Genomic DNA, 22,064 nt, shown 5'->3' with positions numbered 1-22,064 from the left:
ACCAAAATTAAGTGACATAAATTAAATTTATATTTAAATTGAACCTGCCTTTTTTACAAATTTAATTGGAATGATAAGAAGAAGGATGGACATCTATTTCTTACAAAATTAAATTAAAATTTGTCTTGTTTATAAATCTAACTCGTTGAATGCGTTTTATGATTGATTTATAAAGCATTTCTAGAGTAGGAAGTTGTGGAAATATTTGAAAAGGTGATAAACAATTGGCGAAAGATTTGGTGAGTAAGACAGACTTTCGTACCCCAACTCCTTCAACTGCAGCAAAGTGAGTTATGGGACGAGAGGACGAGTATTGTCATGAAGAAGAAATGCCCCCTTTCTGTTTAACAATTCCGGAAACATACGTTGCAATTTCTGATAAATTTCGTCTACTTGTTGGCAGTACTTCAGCTTAGACATAGACCCACGTAACTCAAACTATCAACTCTCTTTTCTGATGAGTCAAGATTTTGCTACCACCCGGATTTTGGAAGGATACGTATCTAGAGAACCTCGAAGACAACATTCTCGTGAGGTGGTGAATTTTGGAGGAGGTGAATAGCCAACTGATTTCAAATAAAAACGAGTTTACACCTTCAGATGGAGTAAAACACGTGTTTTAATACTCACATCAACACATTTGGCCAAATATTCATCACTAAGAAACCAAATAACAAAAAAAAAACGCAATAACTTTCTTGACAATCTAACATAAAACAATCAATCACATTTTTTTAACACGGATAATTATTATATCAATAATGATTGATAATACCCAGATATTGTTCAACACGATTACTCCGGTAGATCCAATTAGATAATTTAAAAAAAAAAACTGGAAGTACAGTTGGATGGACGTGGCAACGTGGCACAAAAATACGAAGAGCACTTGTATTAATTAGTCCGGCTACCCGAAAAAAATGTGATTTATTTAACGACTTCGTCGGCCATATTTAACCTGGTTGTTTAATAACGGATATGAAAAGAAATTGATTGGAAACTTATTTGAAATCATTACCGCGGTTATCTTAGTGGGAGATTTACGAATAAATTAATTTTGGTGTTTGAAGAAGTTCACAAAAGTTAATTATCATATTCGGTGAGTGCTTCAATATATAAATTAAATTAGAATATTTTCACTATTAGGATTAAAATAAATTAGCTGGGTTACGTGTATTTGGATTTTTAATTGCCATTTTTTTGTTTCTTAAGTCGAACAGTCAAGAGCTTGATGAATAAAGCATGCGACCAGTTTTATTTACAATCAGTATTATTTGTAATTAATGTTTTGAAGAATTTTTATGTAACCATTTAACGGAATCCATCTAACATTTTAGTTTAAGTGATTTCACACACCTAATTTTGGATGCAGAAAAGTAGGTAAGTCAGCTAATATTCATGGTAATTTCCAAATTACTGGTATATTTATATGATTTTATAGAAATTATCGTCGGTGTCTGGACATGATTCACCATAAAAATGCTACTTTCTATTTTATTGCCAAGATTTGTAAATCTATTGTGTAAATGCAAATACATACACAGGAATGTCCTGTGTAAATATATGTTTTTGGATAATTTATTTCTTGTTTCAAGCAACATTTCATACTTAAGTTAAGTGAACACAGTTTTGGACGCCACTGTTCCTAACCAAACCAATATGACTCATCACAATCACCAATCGAAATTAAGACCAAAAATTACATTGTTCCAAAAGATAAGTCATAATTTCATGCACTCACCGATTGGACGCAGACTTTCGGTATAACTTTATAGCGTTCCATCGTAAAAACTTAACGACACGTGGACCGAACGTCAAACCGAAACACACATGAAACGTGGGTTCCAGTTTTTCATGTCCACCATTATAATGAAGTGATCAAATCTACTATACAGTGTGTAAGGCAAAACGACGGGGGCAATTACGGTTAGTTTGGGCGAAATTGCCAAAAATTTAAATGGCCATTTAGTCGCAAATTAAGTAACTAATTTTTTGTAAAGTGGCCGGAGGTGTGCATGCGGTGAGAAGAACTTACTTGTCGTTTGACACTGGAGGAGCTGTCACTGAGGCTACCGGATGCGGTGAACTTGCGTGTCCGGTGCTTGAGGCGAGCGCCCGGTACGGTGGCCGAACTGTGACCGCCCGCCGCCGCTGCTAATCCCTCTAGGCCTTCCGCTCCCGCTACTGATACGTCCTGCAACAACACACCGCCATCAATCTCCATAACCATCTCTCATCTCACATCAGTTCAATCATTTTTTAAAAATCCGAGACAGTAGGTGACTTATGGGAATTTTAAAGGCTTTTAAAATTACCTATAAGGAATAGAGATTTAATTTGTATTTAAAATGTAAGAGGTATAAACATTTTAAAAATTAAAGATTTTTCTATTTAACTGTATAAAAAATTATTAACTATTACTCATAATATGCAAAAAAAAATTATTTTGTATTTTATAAACAAAATGTCAGTCTCCAAAGAGTACCAGAAGTGTACAGATTTTGGGAATCAAAGAAATCTATCCCATTATTTGGTCATTTTAAAAGCAGTTACAAATAATATCCATAAAATTATTTTTACAATTATAAAACAAATATCATTCTCCAAAAAGTATCAGTACCAGATATGTAAAATATCATCTTTTAAAGAGTACCGTAAGTTTAAAATATAGGAAGTCAAAGAAGTCTCTCCTATTATTTGTTAATTTTAAAAGCTGATATAAGTAATATCTAAAAAGATATTTTTAAATTATAGACAAAATGTTAGTATCCAAAGAGTACCAGAAGTGTACAGATTTTGGGAATCAAAGAAGTCTCTTTCATTATTTGGACATTTTAAAATCAGTTACAAATGATATCCATAAATCTATTTTTAAAATTATAAAACAAATGTCACTCTCCAAAGAGTATCAATAACACAGATGTAAAATATCAACCTTTAAAGAGTACCATAGGTATAAAATTTGGGAAATCAAAGAAGTCTCTCCTAGTATTTGTTAATTTTGAAAGTTGTTACAAGTAATATCTAAAAAGATATTTTTAAATTATAGACAAAATGTCAGTATCCAAAGAGTACCAGAAGTGTACAGATTTTGGGAATCAAAGAAGTCTCTTTCATTATTTGGACATTTTAAAATCAGTTACAAATGATATCCATAAATCTATTTTTAAAATTATAAAACAAATGTCACTTTCCAAAGAGTATCAACACCAGAGATGTAAAATATCAATCTTTAAAGAGTACCATAAGTTTAAAATTTGGGAAATCAAAGAAGTCTCTTTCATTATTTGGGCATTTTTAAATCAGTTACAAATGATATCCATAAATCTATTTTTAAAATTATAAAACAAATGTCATTCTCCAAAGAGTATCAATAACATAGATGTAAAATATCAACCTTTAAAGAGTATCATAGGTTTCAAATTTGGGAAATCAAAGAAGTCTCTCCTAGTATTTGTTAATTTTAAAAGCTGTTATAAGTAATATTTAAAAAGATATTTGTAAATTATAGACAAAATGTCAGTATCCAAAGAGTACCAGAAGTGTACAGATTTTGGGAATTAGAGAAGGCTCTTCCATTATTTGGTCATTTTAAAATCAGTTACAAATAATATCCATAAAATTATTTTTACAATTATAAAACAAATATCATTCTCCAAAAAGTATCAGTACCAGATATGTAAAATATCATCTTTTAAAGAGTACCGTAAGTTTAAAATATAGGAAGTCAAAGAAGTCTCTCCTATTATTTGTTAATTTTAAAAGCTGATATAAGTAATATCTAAAAAGATATTTTTAAATTATAGACAAAATGTCATTATCCAAAGAGTACCAGAAGTGTACAGATTTTGGGAATCAAAGAAGTCTCTTTCATTATTTGGATATTTTAAAATCAGTTACAAATGATATCCATAAATCTATTTTTAAAATTATAAAACAAATGTCACTTTCCAAAGAGTATCAATAACACAGATGTAAAATATCAACCTTTAAAGAGTACCATAGGTATAAAATTTGGGAAATCAAAGAAGTCTCTCCTAGTATTTGTTAATTTTGAAAGTTGTTACAAGTAATATCTAAAAAGATATTTTTAAATTATAGACAAAATGTCAGTATCCAAAGAGTACCAGAAGTGTACAGATTTTGGGAATCAAAGAAGTCTCTTTCATTATTTGGACATTTTAAAATCAGTTACAAATGATATCCATAAATCTATTTTTAAAATTATAAAACAAATGTCACTTTCCAAAGAGTATCAACACCAGAGATGTAAAATATCAATCTTTAAAGAGTACCATAAGTTTAAAATTTGGGAAATCAAAGAAGTCTCTTTCATTATTTGGGCATTTTTAAATCAGTTACAAATGATATCCATAAATCTATTTTTAAAATTATAAAACAAATGTCATTCTCCAAAGAGTATCAATAACATAGATGTAAAATATCAACCTTTAAAGAGTATCATAGGTTTCAAATTTGGGAAATCAAAGAAGTCTCTCCTAGTATTTGTTAATTTTAAAAGCTGTTATAAGTAATATTTAAAAAGATATTTGTAAATTATAGACAAAATGTTAGTATCCAAAGAGTACCAGAAGTGTACAGATTTTGGGAATTAGAGAAGGCTCTTCCATTATTTGGTCATTTTAAAATCAGTTACAAATGATATCCATAAATCTATTTTTTAAATTATAAAACAAATGTCACTCTCCAAAGAGTATCAATATCAGAGATTTAAATATCAACCTTTAAAGAGTACCATAGGTATAAAATTTGGGAAATCAAAGAAGTCTCTCCTAGTATTTGTTAATTTTGAAAGTTGTTACAAGTAATATCTAAAAAGATATTTTTAAATTATAGACAAAATGTCATTATCCAAAGAGTACCAGAAGTGTACAGATTTTGGGAATGAAAGAAGTCTCTTTCATTATTTGGATATTTTAAAATCAGTTACAAATGATATCCATAAATCTATTTTTAAAATTATAAAACAAATGTCACTTTCCAAAGAGTATCAATAACACTGATGTAAAATATCAACTTTTAAAGAGTACCATAGGTTTAAAATTTGGGAAATCAAAGAAGTCTCTCCTATTATTTGTTAATTTTAAAAGCTGTTATAAGTAATATCTAAAAAGATATTCTTAAATTATAGACAAAATGTCAGTATCGAAAGAGTACCAGAAGTGTACAGATTTTGGGAATCAAAGAAGTCTCTTTCATTATTTGGTCATTTCAAAATCAGTTACAAATGGTATCCATAAATCTATTTTTAAAATTATAAAACAAATGTCACTCTCCAAAGAGTATCAATAACACAGATGTAAAATATCAACCTTTAAAGAGTACCATAGGTTTAAAATTTGGGAAATCAAAGAAGTCTCTCATAGTATTTGTTAATTTTAAAAATTGTTATAAGTAATATCTAAAAAGATTTTTTTTACATTATAGACAAAATGTCAGTCTCCAAAGAGTACCATAAGTGTACAGATTTTGGGAATCAAAGAAGTCTCTTCCATTATTTGGTCATTTTAAAATCAGTTACAAATGATATCCATAAATCTATTTTTAAAATTACAAAACAAATGTCACTCTCCAAAGAGTATCAATAACACAGATGTAAAATATCAACCTTTAAAGAGCATCATAGATTTAAAATTTGGGAAATCAAAGAAGTTTCCTAGTATTTGTTAATTTTAAAAATTGTTATAAGTAATATCTAAAAAGATTTTTTTTAAATTATAGATAAAATGTCAGTATCCAAAGAGTATCAGAAGTGTACAGATTTTGGGAATCAAAGAAGTCTCTTCCATTATTTGGTCATTTTAAAATCAGTTACAAATGATATCCATAAATCTATTTTTAAAATTATAAGACAAATGTCACTCTCCAAAGAGTATCAATACCAGATATGTAAAATATCAGCCTTTAAAGAGTACCATAGATTTAAAATGTGGGAAATCAAAGAAGTCTCTCCTATTATTTGTCAATTTTAAAAGCTGTTACAAGTAATATCTAAAAAGATATGTTTAAATTATAGACAAAATGTCAGTATCCAATGAGTACCAGAAGTGTACAGATTTTGGGAATCAAAGGAGTCTCTTCCATTATTTGGTCATTTTAAAATCAGTTACAAATGATATCCATAAATCTATTTTTAAAATTATAAGACAAATGTCACTCTCCAAAGAGTATCAGTACCAGAGATGTAAAATATCAACCTTTAAAGAGTACCATAGGTTTAAAATTTTGGAAATCAAAGAAGTCTCTCCTATTATTTGGTAATTTTAAAAATTGTAAAATTTATAACTAAAAAGATATTTTTTTAATTATACACAAAATATCAGTCTCCAAAGAGTACCAAAAGTGTTTGTAGTGTGTTTGAAAATCAAATTATAAAGTTATTTTTGAAATTACAAACAAAATGAGTACCAACTATTTAGCAATTTCAGCTGCAAATAAGCCTCGAAAACATTGAAAACAAAATGAGTCTTATATAACACAATCCTTAAGCACTTTGCATTTTATAAAACCTCTTGCGACATCATTAACCGAGAAGCAGCCTTAAATCACGGCCACGCCATCCGACAAGGAACGAGCCACGAGGTAATACCATAAATTTGATGCGTGCCCCCGAAGCCGTCACACGGGGCCACATTTTGAACTCTTTATGCGGTTTAAAGTGTCTTTATCTCGGCGATCGGCGTTTCGGCGGCCGTTTAGCGTGGCGTCTCGCGCCGCGCGACTTCCAAAACGAAAGGGACACGTGCCGGGGAAGCGTGTGCCCTGCACCGGCGATAAGAGGCGAAAGGGTTTGTGTGGCGTGTGTGTCAAAAAAAAAAAAAAATCTCCTGGCTACGCCCAGAAGTCCGCAACGGGACTGGCAGTGCTTTTTTGTTTCATCCGGACGTGATTCGACACGGATCGCTTTCGATTATGGTTATGATTGTGATTATGAAATTCACACGGTGCAGCTGTCAGAATCGAGATATTGATCACTCGATTTGTTCGAGTCTTTTATTTATTTATTTCACATGCATCTGGGCAAAAACTACTGTTCGGTTTGGACATATTAAATTACAAGGAATCGTAAACAAATTAGACAATTTAATCAACTGACGTATCGGTTGATTGTGAACGAGTTAAATGCACAAGTTCTTTATGCAAATCATTCCAAACTTGCATAATTACGTGGTATTTAAAGACTTGTAAACTAAATCATTCATTCAAGGTTATAAAATATGAATGTTGTTAAAACAATTCATTACATTTCCATTTCAGATATTTCTGAGTCTTCTTCTTTAATCGTTCCTCTCATAATTGTAATGAATTTTAGTAATGGAAGTTCCTAATCTACAAAGTATTAGTAATTTAGATTTCACAGTTTTTTCCCTAATTTTTTTTTTATATAGTGACATTTAAACCCAACAGAAGTGTACTGAATGCTGAACTATATCTATGTTATAGAAAAAAATGTAGCTTAAAAACTCTTCTATAAAAAACCTTCCAAATGTTATCAAAATTAATAGTTAGGGAGTTGAACCTCCACAATGATCCAGACATTCATGAATCTTATGGAGTAGTCAATTTCATCTTGAGATACTTCCTTCTATGCCATCTCTAATATTGTTTAAAATAACTCCCATAACATGAGGTTGAACTTCATCCTGTTGGAAAAGAGGATTTTGAAGAGTCCAAAAGTAAGGCAGCAAATGGAAGATTAAAGATGGCCGATTACCACTGAAAATGACCTCATTCCTTTCTACATCCCAAAGATCCCAAAGCTATCGATCTCTACACCATTTTAATCTTTGGTGACGACGTTCCAAAATTAGAGGAAGCACAAACTGGAGACGATAAGAAAAAAGCCTTAAAGACTGGATTCAGCAGTAAACAGTTGACATGGTAAGAAACCTTCCTTCCTCTGTACTTAAGAATCACATAAACACAACAAAAGTGGAATAAATATATCTGCATCATGAAAAAGTGCAGCATAAAAACTCTTCGACAAACAACCTTCCAAATGTTATCAAAACTAATAGTTGGGGAGTTCGATTTGGACCTCCACAATGATCCAGACACTCGTGAACTCGTCTTGAAGTTGATCTTAAGGGATAGTCAATTTTATCTTGAGGTACTTCCTTCTATGCCATCTCTAATACTGTTTAAAATAACTCCCATAACATGAGGCTGAACTTCATCCTGTTGGAAAAGAGGATTTTGAAGAGTCCAAAGGTAAGGCAGCAAATGGAAGATTAAAGATGGCCGACTACCACTGAACATGACCTCAATCTCTTGTACATCCCAAAGATCCCAAAGCTATCGATCTCTACATCATTTTAATCTTTGGTGACGATGTTCCAAAATTAGAGGAAGCACAAACTGGGGACGATAAGAAAAAAGCCTTAAAGACTGGATTCAGCAGTAAACAGTTGACATGGTAAGAAACCTTCCTTGCTCTATACTTAAGAATCATATAAACACAACAAAAGTGGAATAAATATATCTGCATCATAAAAAAAGTGCAGCACAAAAACTCTTCGACAAACAACCTTCCAATTGTTATAAAAATTAATAGTTGGGGAGTTCGATTTGGACCTCCACAATGATCCAGACACTCGTGAACTGGTGTTGAAATGGATCTTATGGATTAGCCAATTTCATCTTGTGGTACTTCCTTCTATGCCATCTCTAATACTGTTTAAAATAACCCCCATAACATGAGGTTGAACTTCATCCTGTTGGAAAAGAGGATTTTGATGAGTCAAAAGGTAAGGCAGCAAATGGAAGATTAAAGATGGCCGACTACCTTTGAAAATGGCCTCATTCCTTTCTACATCCCAAAGATCCCAAAGCTATCGATCTCTACATCATTTTAATCTTTGGTGACGATGTTCCAAAATTGGAGGAAGCACAAACTGGGGACGATAAGAAAAAAGCCTTAAAGACTGGATTCAGCAGTAAACAGTTGACATGGTAAGAAACCTTCCTTGCTCTATACTTAAGAATCATATAAACACAACAAAAGTGGAATAAATATATCTGCATCATAAAAAAGTGCAGCATAAAAACTCTTCGACAAACAACCTTTCAAATGTTATCAAAACTAATAGTTGGGGAGTTCGACTTGGACCTCCACAATGATTCAGACACTCGTGAACTCGTCTTGAAGTTGATCTTAAGGGATAGTCAATTTCATCTTGAGGTACTTCCTTCTATGCCATCTCTAATACTGTTTAAAATAACCCCCATAACATAAGGTTGAACTCATCCTGTTGGAAAAGAGGATTTTGAAGAGTCCAAAAGTAAGGCAGCAAATGGAAGATTAAAGATGGCCGACTACCACTGAACATGACCTCATTCTTTTGTACATCCCAAAAATCCCAAAACTATCCATCTCTACACCATTTCAATCTTTGGCGACCATGTTCCAACATTAGAGGAAGCACAAACTGGGAACGATAAGAAAAAAGCCTGAAAGACTGGATTCAGCAGTAAACAGTTGGCATGGTAAGAAATCTTCCTTCCTCTGTACGTAAGAATCACATAAACACAACAAAAGTCGAATAAATATATCTGCATCATAAAAAAAGTGCAGCACAAAAACTCTTCGACAAACAACCTTCCAAATATTATCAAAATTAATAGTTGGGGAGTTCGATTTGGACCTCCACAATGATCCAAACACTCGTGAACTGGTCTTGAAATTGATCTTATGGGATAGTCAATTTCATCTTGAGGTACTTCCTTCTATGCCATCTCTAATACTGTTTAAAATAACCCCCATAACATGAGGTTGAACTTCATCCTGTTGGAAAGGAGGATTTTGAAGAGTCCAAAGGTAAGGCAGCAAATGGAAGATTAAAGATGGCCGACTACCACTGAATATGACCTCATTCCTTTTTACTTCCCAAAGATCCCAAAGCTATCGATCTCTACACCATTTTAATCTTTGGTGCCGATGTTTCAAAATTAGAGGAAGCACAAACTGGGGACGATAAGAGAAAAGCCTGAAAGACTGAATTCAGCAGTAAACAGTTGACATGGTAAGAAACCTTCCTTCCTCTGTACTTAAGAATCATATAAACACAACAAAAGTGGAATAAATATATCTGCATTATGAAAAAGTGCAGCATAAAAACTCTTCGACAAACAACCTTCCAAATGTTATCAAAATTAATAGTTGGGGAGTTCGATTTGGACCTCCACAATGATCCAGACACTCGTGAACTGGTCTTGAAATTGATCTTATGGGATAGTCAATTTCATCTTGAGGTACTTTCTTCTATGCCATCTCTAATACTGTTTAAAATAACTCCCATAACATGAGGTTGAACTTCATCTTGTTGGAAAAGAGGATTTTGAAAAATCCAAAGGTAAGGCAGCAAATGGAAGATTAAAGATAGCCGACTACCTCTGAAAAAGGCCTCATTCCTTTCTACATCCCAAAGATCCCAAAACTATCCATCTCTACACCATTTTAATCTTTGGTGTTCCAAAATTAGAGGAAGCACAAACTGGGGACGATAAGAAAAAAGCCTGAAAGACTGAATTCTGCAGAAAACAGTTGGCATGGTAAGAAACCTTCCTTCCTCTGTACGTAAGAATCATATAAACACAACAAAAGTGGAATAAATATATCTGCATCATAAAAAAAGTGCAGCACAAAAACTCTTCGACAAACAACCTTCCAAATGTTATAAAAATTAATAGTTGGGGAGTTCGATTTGGACCTCCACAATGATCCAGACACTCGTGAACTGGTCTTGAAATTGATCTTATGGGATAGTCAATTTCATCTTGAGGTACTTTCTTCTATGCCATCTCTAATACTGTTTAAAATAACTCCCATAACATGAGGTTGAACTTCATCTTGTTGGAAAAGAGGATTTTGAAGAATCCAAAGGTAAGGCAGCAAATGGAAGATTAAAGATGGCCGACTACCTCTGAAAAAGGCCTCATTCCTTTCTACATCCCAAAGATCCCAAAACTATCCATCTCTACACCATTTTAATCTTTGGTGCCGATGTTCCAAAATTAGAGGAAGCACAAACTGGGGACGATAAGAAAAAAGCCTGAAAGACTGGATTCTGCAGAAAACAGTTGGCATGGTAAGAAACCTTCCTTCCTCTGTACGTAAGAATCATATAAACACAACAAAAGTGGAATAAATATATCTGCATCATAAAAAAAGTGCACCACAAAAACTCTTCGACAAACAACCTTCCAAATGTTATAAAAATTAATAGTTGGGGAGTTCGATTTGGACCTCCACAATGATCCAGACACTCTTGAACTGGTCTTGAAATGGATCTTATGGAGTAGCCAATTTCATCTTGAGGTACTTCCTTCTATGCCATCTCTAATACTGTTTAAAATAACTCCCATAACATGAGGTTGAACTTCATCCTGTTGGAAAAGAGGATTTTGAAGAGTCAAAAGGTAAGGCAGCAAATGGAAGATTAAAGATGGCCGACTACCTTTGAAAATGGCCTCATTCCTTTCTACATCCCAAAGATCCCAAAGCTATCGATCTCTACATCATTTTAATCTTTGGTGACGATGTTCCAAAATTAGAGGAAGCACAAACTGGGGACGATAAGAAAAAAGCCTTAAAGACTGGATTCAGCAGTAAACAGTTGACATGGTAAGAAACCTTCCTTCCTCTATACTTAAGAATCATATAAACACAACAAAAGTGGAATAAATATATCTGCATCATAAAAAAGTGCAGCATAAAAACTCTTCGACAAACAACCTTTCAAATGTTATCAAAACTAATAGTTGGGGAGTTCGACTTGGACCTCCACAATGATTCAGACACTCGTGAACTCGTCTTGAAGTTGATAGTCAATTTCATCTTGAGGTACTTCCTTCTATGCCATTTCTAATACTGTTTAAAATAACCCCCATAACATAAGGTTGAACTCATCCTGTTGGAAAAGAGGATTTTGAAGAGTCCAAAAGTAAGGCAGCAAATGGAAGATTAAAGATGGCCGACTACCACTGAACATGACCTCATTCTTTTGTACATCCCAAAAATCCCAAAACTATCCATCTCTACACCATTTCAATCTTTGGCGACCATGTTCCAACATTAGAGGAAGCACAAACTGGGAACGATAAGAAAAAAGCCTGAAAGACTGGATTCAGCAGTAAACAGTTGGCATGGTAAGAAATCTTCCTTCCTCTGTACGTAAGAATCACATAATCACAACAAAAGTCGAATAAATATATCTGCATCATAAAAAAAGTGCAGCACAAAAACTCTTCGACAAACAACCTTCCAAATATTATCAAAATTAATAGTTGGGGAGTTCGATTTGGACCTCCACAATGATCCAAACACTCGTGAACTGGTCTTGAAATTGATCTTATGGGATAGTCAATTTCATCTTGAGGTACTTCCTTCTATGCCATCTCTAATACTGTTTAAAATAACCCCCATAACATGAGGTTGAACTTCATCCTGTTGGAAAGGAGGATTTTGAAGAGTCCAAAGGTAAGGCAGCAAATGGAAGATTAAAAATGGCCGACTACCACTGAATATGACCTCATTCCTTTTTACTTCCCAAAGATCCCAAAGCTATCGATCTCTACACCATTTTAATCTTTGGTGCCGATGTTTCAAAATTAGAGGAAGCACAAACTGGGGACGATAAGAAAAAAGCCTGAAAGACTGGATTCAGCAGTAAACAGTTGGCATGGTAAGAAATCTTCCTTCCTCTGTACATAAGAATCACATAAACACAACAAAAGTCGAATAAATATATCTGCATCATAAAAAAAGTGCAGCACAAAAACTCTTCGACAAAAAACCTTCCAAATATTATCAAAATTAATAGTTGGGGAGTTCGATTTGGACCTCCACAATGATCCAAACACTCGTGAACTGGTCTTGAAATTGATCTTATGGGATAGTCAATTTCATCTTGAGGTACTTCCTTCTATGCCATCTCTAATACTGTTTAAAATAACCCCCATAACATGAGGTTGAACTTCATCCTGTTGGAAAAGAGGATTTTGAAAAATCCAAAGGAGAGGCAGCAAATGGATTAAAGATGGCTAATTATCACTCAAAACGACCTCATTCATGTCTACATTCTAAAGATCCCAAAGCTATCGATCTCTACACCATTTCAATCTTTGGCGACGATATTCCAAATTTACAGAAAGCACAAACTAGGAACGATAGGAAGAAAGCCTGAAAGTCTGGTTTGAGCAGAAGAAGATGGCAAAATGGAAGAAACCTTCCATCTGCACTTGAGAATCATTGAAACACAACAACCTTAAAAACGTTATCATTTTTGTCATCGTATATCCATTGTCTTTTCTGTTATTAAACACCAAACAGGTGTATTTGAAGTAATGGTTCCCATAATTGAAAGGTTTTTTTTGCCAAAAATTAATAGTTAGCAGATGCCGACTATCACTAACATAGACCAGACTTAAAACCGCAAATAACCTAAACAATAAAGAATAATTGAACTAATAATACATCATCTATGAACATGTGCGGTGTGTCATAACTTTTTAGCACCATTTAAGTTCGCACCTGTACTGATGAAGTAAATAACTCTTTGCCCGTCTCTTTGTTTGTCGGTAATCAACCAAAACACATCTCGTATTTCTTGGGAACAGAGAATAATTACAAGAAAAAGAATGTGTGTAGACTACTCAAAGCAATATATCACCGCATCATTTTCAATGGCAAAATTCTGATGTAGATTTATCAAACATTGTCGTTGCTCTATCAAAAACCCATAATTCATCCGCTGGCCGTAACACAAGTACTTCTATTTACATAATATTTAAACTACAGATAAAGTATTTACAAAATACACACGGAGATTTCTCAAGATTCACATTTTAATGCATTTATAACTGTGGTTTATCTGGATGCCTTAAATTTCTGCTTGTGGAAATTAATGATGTCCATCCAGTGGTGTAATAAATGGTACGGCATTATGAAATGCACACCAAACATTAAACAAATAGCCGTACAGATTAATGTAATGCACACTGTAAACGTAATGGTAAATGATCATTTATTCATTCCCACAACGGACCGAGAAAAGTGAGGACCTTTTACGTTAATTGAAAGAAAAAGTGCCCGAGGTGTATTTAATTTAATTTCTACATGTTAATCCGCAATAAATCTAACAGGATTAACACACACGTTAGTTATTACATCCAAACAAGTAATAAAGTTCTTAGTGTCAACTGAGCCTCTACGTATGCGTGAAAACGTAAAATAAAAATAATTATAATCGTTCACGTCGACAATATATTTATAATTGCCGTTGTACAGTTACGAAATGATTATTTAAATTTTGTTAATCTCAGCAGGAATGTAAAATTAAAATCGGGTCGAGTGCGCCTGCGCCCAGCAGGATTTCGTACTCCCCAACAATTGATAATGATCGAACGTGGAAGGACAATAAACAGGCGTAATGAATCCGAGAACCGAGGAAAACATTATTCGTGGATCAAATCGGCAAAATAAGCCATAGGATAAATAGAAAGTTGTATTACCGAGTTAATACGCCGAATCAATCTTACGTTTCGATTTAATCGAACGTTATTTCGTCGATTTTCTCGTACACGAGATTTCGTTTAAATTACACGATAAATTACTAATACTTTAGGCGGTCCTTCTAATCATTGTACAGTTATTCATCTGGTAGACAATAAATTTTCATTAGCGACACATACACACATTTTTACCTACGTGTGATCTTTGAGTGGTACCCGGTAAATTAATTGCCATCATTGTCGATACACGAATTTACAATCTGCTATACTGTTACTTTCTTGCCATTGCACGTAATGAATTCGAAATTTCTTGTCTATGGTTACAAAATTTATTGCCGAGTGTGTGCCCATACAAACGCTGAATTTCAGCTAGTAAAAATGATTTTTAGTATGACCCTACGGCCATAAATAAGGCGCAACAATAAGCAATACTATTTATACAAATTAAGTGGAATTTATGGTTTTCTTGTTTTGGTGGTGCAATAAAAATGGGTACTGAGTAAGTGCAATGAATCACGATGACGAAATATGTTTGAATGCATGCATGGAAATTTGTTTATATGTTACTTGCTATTATTATGTAAATTTAATGTCAATTTTTAATATAGGTTAATGGTAATTTATTTCAAAAGGAAGAAGAAAGATTTATGCGCATGTAATGCCGTTGTTCAATGATACAATCCGAGTCGGTGGTGGGAAGTGCTCAAGAAGAAAACAGGGTCAAATAAATGTTAATATTTGTTCATTGCACATTTATGTTATAAACCACATCACAAAAAAAATTGTATTATTAGTTACAAAATGTAATATTTTATGGTATTTTTATTGAAGTATAAAATGGGAAAAAACAACTCTATTAAATATGTCCATGTTTGTATTCACAGTTACATATAAGTATAAAATCTAATAAAAAATAGGAAAAGTTAAATATGTTAATATATTATAATTTAATGCATCTATTTTCAAGAATTCCTTAGTATCTTGCTGTTATTAAAAATATATCTCTTTGTTTTTAATAGTTTACAGTTGTTTATTGGTTTTTGCAAATTTTATATACAATACATACAATAATTTATTTAAAATATTCTGAAACCTGACGAATTTAATAGAACATATATTATAATAATGTATAATTTTTTAAAAGTTATTAAATATTTGTTCTTTGGGTTATGTTATGTTATACATATAATTAAATCAAAAAAAGTCTCCAAATTATACAATATGATCCTATTTTTATAAAATTTCACTAATTTTTAGTTTTAATAGACTCTATAATTTGGTAAATACCTTCAAATCTGCCATTAATTAAAATTAAATTGATGCATTTTATCAAAAAAAAAAAAAAAATAATAATAATAAAATATTTTTATAAGTTTTTACAAATTTGCAACTCAATAATTCAAATAAGTATCTTCAAAGACTCATCAACAGACTTAATAATTTAATTAAAATATCTTTGAATCTAACTAATTATAAAATAAACACTTAAAAACATAATTAAAATATTTACCTTAGTTTAGTATTATTTATATTAATGCTAAAAATTAAAAAATAAACAGTGATTATTAATATTTTTAAAATTTTGTACAAGAAACAATTATATTTTATACGTTTATATTTAAAATGTGTGAATATTGGGATGAGAAATAAACATAAAATTAAATAAAATGGGGTCTTCCACGAACTAGTTATGATCCATTTTTCTAAAAAAAAATTATGCAAAATAATATTTTTTTATAGGTTTTTAGAATTTTATAACTTCAACATAATCAATAATTTAATTAAAATACCTTTGAAACTAACTAATTATAAAAGAAACACTCAAAAACTTTATTAAATAATTTAGCTTGTACAGTATTATTTAGACTAATGCTAAAATTTAAAATAACAATGACTACTAATATTTTTAAAATTTAAACAAAAAAAATATATATATTTTTTATGTTCATATTTAAAATTTTCGTCAAAAGGTGAACATTGGGATGAGCAATACTCTTAAAATTAAATAAAAAAGGGTCCTCCACAAACTAGTTATGATCCAATTTTCTTAAAAATTGATACAAAATAATATTTTATTGTAGGTTTTTATAAATTTGTAACTTCAACAGACTCAATAATTTAATTCAAATATGTTTGAAACTATTTAATTATAACATAAACACTCAAAAACTTTATTAAATTCTTTAGCTTGTATAATATTATTTATACTAATACTAAAAACTTAAAAAAACACTGATTATTAATATTTTTAAAATTTTATACAAGAAACAATTATTTTTTACGTTTTATTTATAATTAAAATCCATACGATCAAAATCTATACGATCATTTTCCATATGATCAAAATCCATACCATTAAAATCCATACGATCATTTTCCATACGATCAAAATCCATATGATCATTTTCCATAGGATCAAATTCCATACGATCAAAATACATACGATCTATTTCTATAAAATTAAAATCTATAGGATAAAATCCATACGATTAAATTCATCCTGATTAAATTACTTAGTTACACTTTAATAACTTTATGGATAAATAATTCTAATTCTTCCTGGATTCTCAAAAAAATACTAAAAACGTAAGAAATAACTAAAAGACTTCCTCGAACTAGTTATGATCCATTTTTTTTTATAGGTTTTTAGAAATTTGTAACTTCAACAGAATCAATAATTTAATTATCTTTGAAACTAACTAATTACAAAAAAACACTCAAAAACTTAAATTCTTTAGCTTGTATAGCATTATTTAGACTAATACTAAAAATTAAAAAAAAAAAATACAATAATTACTAATATATTTAAATTTTTAAATATTTTTTATGTTCATATTTAAAATTTGTGCCAGGATCTGAAAATTGTGATAAGCAATACACATAAAATTAAATAAAAAAGGGGTCTTCCACAAACTAGTTATGATCCATTCTTCTAATGTAACAAACAAAATAATTTTTTTTATGGTGTTTTATAAATTTGTAACTACACATCATTATTAAATATAACTTAATTTATAGACATACTTTTTTGCCTGAAGCTGAGTATTTACATGTCAATTTTGCAAATGACAGTACACATGTAATTAAACTAAAAGGGTTCCCCCACCAACGCATATTTGTCTAATAAAAATTGAACCAAAATGACCCCCAAATTCATTAAATTAATTCCCCGTGCTCGTGTCAGAGGGGTAACTCAAAAAATTAATTTAATAATAAACCCCGCACCAAATTGAACGTATTTTTTTGTTTAGTTTAGTTTAAAACCGCAGCGAAAACTTTTGACGTGGGTCGAAAAACTCACGCCGATTCCCGGTAATAATCGGGGCGCATCCTTTAGGTTACCCCGCCGGTGCATCGCGAACCACACATATCAAAGGAGCTCACTGAATAATTCCTAACGTCGAAACGCCGAATTAACATATTTCTTTCATCGATTTAACGCAGGTATTGTGAAAATTCTTGGGCCGTCTCAAGGTTCCCTTTGTTTCGGATGCTGGCCACAATCTGGCGTTTTTTGCGGAATTGTTTATGAATCCGACATCCCTCGAAATTGTCTAATGGCTCGAGATCGATTTGCATTAAAAATAATAATAAAAAAAATTTTATATGGAATAACCGAGAGAAATATTGTTTTTTACACCCGATTTCATCCAATTTGGGTTTAATCCCCGGCGGACGTACGGGGGGGAATATCGCATGTTGCCCGGTCGTAACTCCGTGTCGACGTTTCGAAAAAATATTTATTTCTTTACGGGTTTATTCAATTAGCCGATCTGATTTATCCGTTGGATCGAGAACGAATCGAGTAATTAAACTTTTGTGCGGGGCTAATAATTTAAATTGACGGTGTTTGTGACTTAAGCGGTTCTTAATCTTTCCACAACTGTTATTAACAGCCGTGTATCTACGACGTTACTTGTACATCAAAAACCGGTTAACTAACCGACAGAATTTTAGGAATTTGCTAAAAAAATTAATAATAAAATTGTCTCTTTCTCCTATTTCTGTAACATTTGGTCCATGCCTTCAATTCAATGTAATAAATACCCTTTTTTCAGTTTGTTACGGAGGCACAGATTTTGGGGAGTTTATCCACTGTTCTTACCTTATTTTCTACACCACTGAATATTTTTTAAAACTATTAAACTTTTCATATTCTTTGCACAATTTAAAGAAAAATGTGCTCTTTATGAATTTTAATTAATACAGTCGTTATTGAGATATTTTAGTTTCAAAGTTTATTTTATATTTCTTAAAAATTTAGGGGCCTTATTTTTTTTTTAGAAAAACTTTATTAAAAATTATTTCGATTTTCTTCATTATTGGTTCTAAACATTGGCCAGTTAGAAATTCCTTCTAGATTATTTTTATTGGCATATTTTGTAACAGTATAAAATTAGTCTTGTTGGATTAGGCATTATTTATTAAAAATTATTACCAAAGTTAATTAAAATAACAATTCACTTATGCTATTACATAATAATTAATCATGAACAATTTACGTCCAATAATTAAGAAAATCTAAATAACTATTTTCTGAATTTTCCTCCTGAAGAAATTACAGCCCTTCAAACTTAAATCTCAAAATTTGTTTCTTTTTTCTCATATCTCTGTAATCTTTGGTCCAATTGTGTTTAAATTTGGTATGTGTTACCTTAAAATAAGTGCCCACAATTTAATATATTCCTTTTTTCATAATGGTAAAGTAGCATAGCTTCTGAGGGGTTCTCCTCCTTTTTTCACTACATTTTCTACACCACTGAATATTTTTTAAAACTATTAAGCTTTTCATATTCTTTGAACAATTTAGGGAAAAATGTGCTCTTTATGAAGTTTAATTAATACTGTCGTTTTTGAGATATTTTAGTTTCAAGGTTTATTTTATATTTCTTAAAAATTTGGGGGCCTTATTTTTTTCAGAAAAACTATTAAATATTATTTAGGTTTTCTTCATTATTGGCTCCACATATTGACCAGCTAGAAATTCCTTCTAGATTATTTTTATTGACATATTTTGTAACAGTATAAAATTAGTCTTGTTGGATTAGGCATTATTTATTAAAAGTTATTATTAAAGTTAATTAAAATAACAATTCAATTATGTTATTACATAATAATTAATCATGAATAATTTACGTCCAATAATGAAGAAAATCTAAATAACTTTTTCTGAATTTTCCTCCTGATAAATATACAGCCCTTCAAACTTAAATCTCAAAATTTGTTTCTTTTTTCTCATATCTCTGTAATCTTTGGTCCAATTGTGTTTAAATTTGGTATGTGTTACCTTAAAATAAGTACCTACAATTCAATATATTCCTTTTTTCATAATGGTAAAGTAGCATAGCTTCTGGGGGGTTCTCCTCCTTTTTTCACTACATTTTCTACACCACTGAATATTTTTTAAAACTATTAAGCTTTTCATATTCTTTGAACAATTTAGGGAAAAATGTGCTCTTTATGAATTTTAATTAATACTGTCGTTTTTGAGATATTTTAGTTTCAAGGTTTATTTTATATTTATTAAAAATTTGGGGGCCTTATTTTTTTCAGAAAAACTATTAAATATTATTTAGGTTTTCTTCATTATTGGCTCCACATATTGACCAGCTAGAAATTCCTTCTAGATTATTTTTATTGACATATTTTGTAACAGTATAAAATTAGTCTTGTTGGATTAGGCATTATTTATTAAAAGTTATTATTAAAGTTAATTAACATAACAATTCAATTATGTTATTACATAATAATTAATCATGAATAATTTACGTCCAATAATGAAGAAAATCTAAATAACTTTTTCTGAATTTTCCTCCTGATAAATATACAGCCCTTCAAACTTAAATCTCAAAATTTGTTTTTTTTTTTCTTATATATCTGTAATCTTTGGTCCAATTGTGTTTAAATTTGGTATGTGTTACCTTTAAATAAGTACCTACAATTCAATATATTCCTTTTTTCATAATGGTACAGTAGCATAGCTTCTGGGGGGTTCACCTCCTTTTTTCATTTCATTTCCTACATCATTGGATATTTTTTAAAACTATTAAGCTTTTCATATTTTTTGTACAGTTTAGGGAAAAAATGTGCCCTTTATGGATTTTGATTAATACAGCCGTTTTTGAGATATTTTAGTTTTAAGATTTATTTTATATTTCTTAAAAATTTGGGGGTCTTATTTTTAGATATTTTAGTATTAAATTGATGGCTTAATTTTTTTCTGGAGAAAAATTAGCTTAGATGTTCTTCATTATTGTACGTGTTCTTACTACTCTCAAATTGTAACTAATTATTTTGTATATACAATTAAGAACAATTAAAGTGGACCCATTTTAATTAATGAGTATAATATTCCAAATATTTGAACATGAGTTTATATTTGTCTACAAGTTTCCAGTCTCATAAGTTTATAATTGTTAGTTTCCATTCTATGAAATCCTAGTCTATCATTTAAAGATAAAAACACATTAGTATTTTCTTTACCGAATCCAGCAGACGTATTATCTTCCAATCAACAATACTCCAGGTACTGAGAACAAAAGACCCCTTAATTGCTTCATGCCATACTCGGCGAACGAAAATGGGGTGGCGAAAACCGAATATCAAAGTTCAGATAGTGCACGTCAAACGAGTATCGATGCCCCCGAACCACGTTTCCCGGAACCGTAAATTCGTTAATTATAAACTGGCACAAGCAGCACTTGGGGTTCTTAAAACAAAACTCGAATTATTTTACCTGGCCGGCCTGTCAATTTCTTTCCCGTGTTACGGAAAACGGAGTGGTCGATACCTGTCCGCATAAGGCCCATTGCACCCACCCGCTGCGATGCAATGTTAAAATATCGAGTCAAATACGGATTTCGAGGGGGTGTGGCCGGCACATTTCGGCCACCTTGCATTGTAGGAACGTTAAATCACCCTATTCACAATGGGTACGAGTCCGGCATCCCCCTCTCGGCCCTGCACTGCCGGTGCATTGTGCATCGATATGAAATCTGCTAAATAATTGTGGGTCTTGTCTCCGTCCGGATGATAAATGTGGGTATTTCAGTTTTTCTAATAGCGTTTTTTTTACATTAACTTTATTAAATTAATGAGTTCGTAAGCTGGCATGACTTCTTACCATAAATATTTCGTACATCAGGTAGGGAGGGTATTCAGCATTGAGCTTCTTTTGTGCAACAGATTAGGGAAGATTAGAAGCTTTGATTGTGCAATTTCTCCATGGCAATTTAGTTGGTGACCCGTGAAATAATTTTAAACATATGTTCAGAAGTTAGGGTGTTCAGAGTTAAATATTTGTAAATTAAAATGTATTGTATTTGATTGTAAAAAATTATTAACGCACTAACTATAATTTTATAAATAAATTTTTCTATTTAAGTAAATAGTATATTTTTATTTTAGTAAAAAAATATTTAGATTTTCTCCGTTTAATTGTTCCAAATTTTGATCAGTTATCTTAGATTATTTTTATTAACATATTTTGCCTCAGTATCAAATTATTATTGTTGGATTATGCATTATTTGTT

General features: G+C 31.3%; 1 protein-coding gene across 7 annotated transcripts in view; it reads right to left on the bottom strand.

Annotated features, from left to right (window-relative positions):
* The window catches only part of LOC109603330 (voltage-dependent L-type calcium channel subunit beta-2), a 174,730-nt gene that overhangs the window by 133,866 nt on the left and 18,800 nt on the right, over positions 1–22,064 (bottom strand). For 6 of the 7 annotated variants that reach the window (XR_007547776.1, XM_049965861.1, XM_049965863.1 and 3 more), the window contains exon 2: positions 2,036–2,194. Coding sequence is in view for 6 of the 7 variants with exons in the window: in XM_049965861.1 (XP_049821818.1) it covers positions 2,036–2,194 (159 nt within the window). In the remaining variant the exon portion in view is untranslated. Of the gene's footprint in view, positions 1–1,741; positions 1,831–2,035; positions 2,195–22,064 lie in introns of those variants that run through there. The other variant, XM_049965864.1, reaches the window with a different exon arrangement.

Source organism: Aethina tumida, chromosome 4 (genome assembly GCF_024364675.1).
Source record: "Aethina tumida isolate Nest 87 chromosome 4, icAetTumi1.1, whole genome shotgun sequence".
Taxonomy (NCBI): Eukaryota; Metazoa; Arthropoda; class Insecta; order Coleoptera; family Nitidulidae; genus Aethina; species Aethina tumida.
The sequence above is the reverse complement of the archived record's forward strand: the minus strand, read 5'-3'. Positions and strand labels throughout refer to the sequence as shown.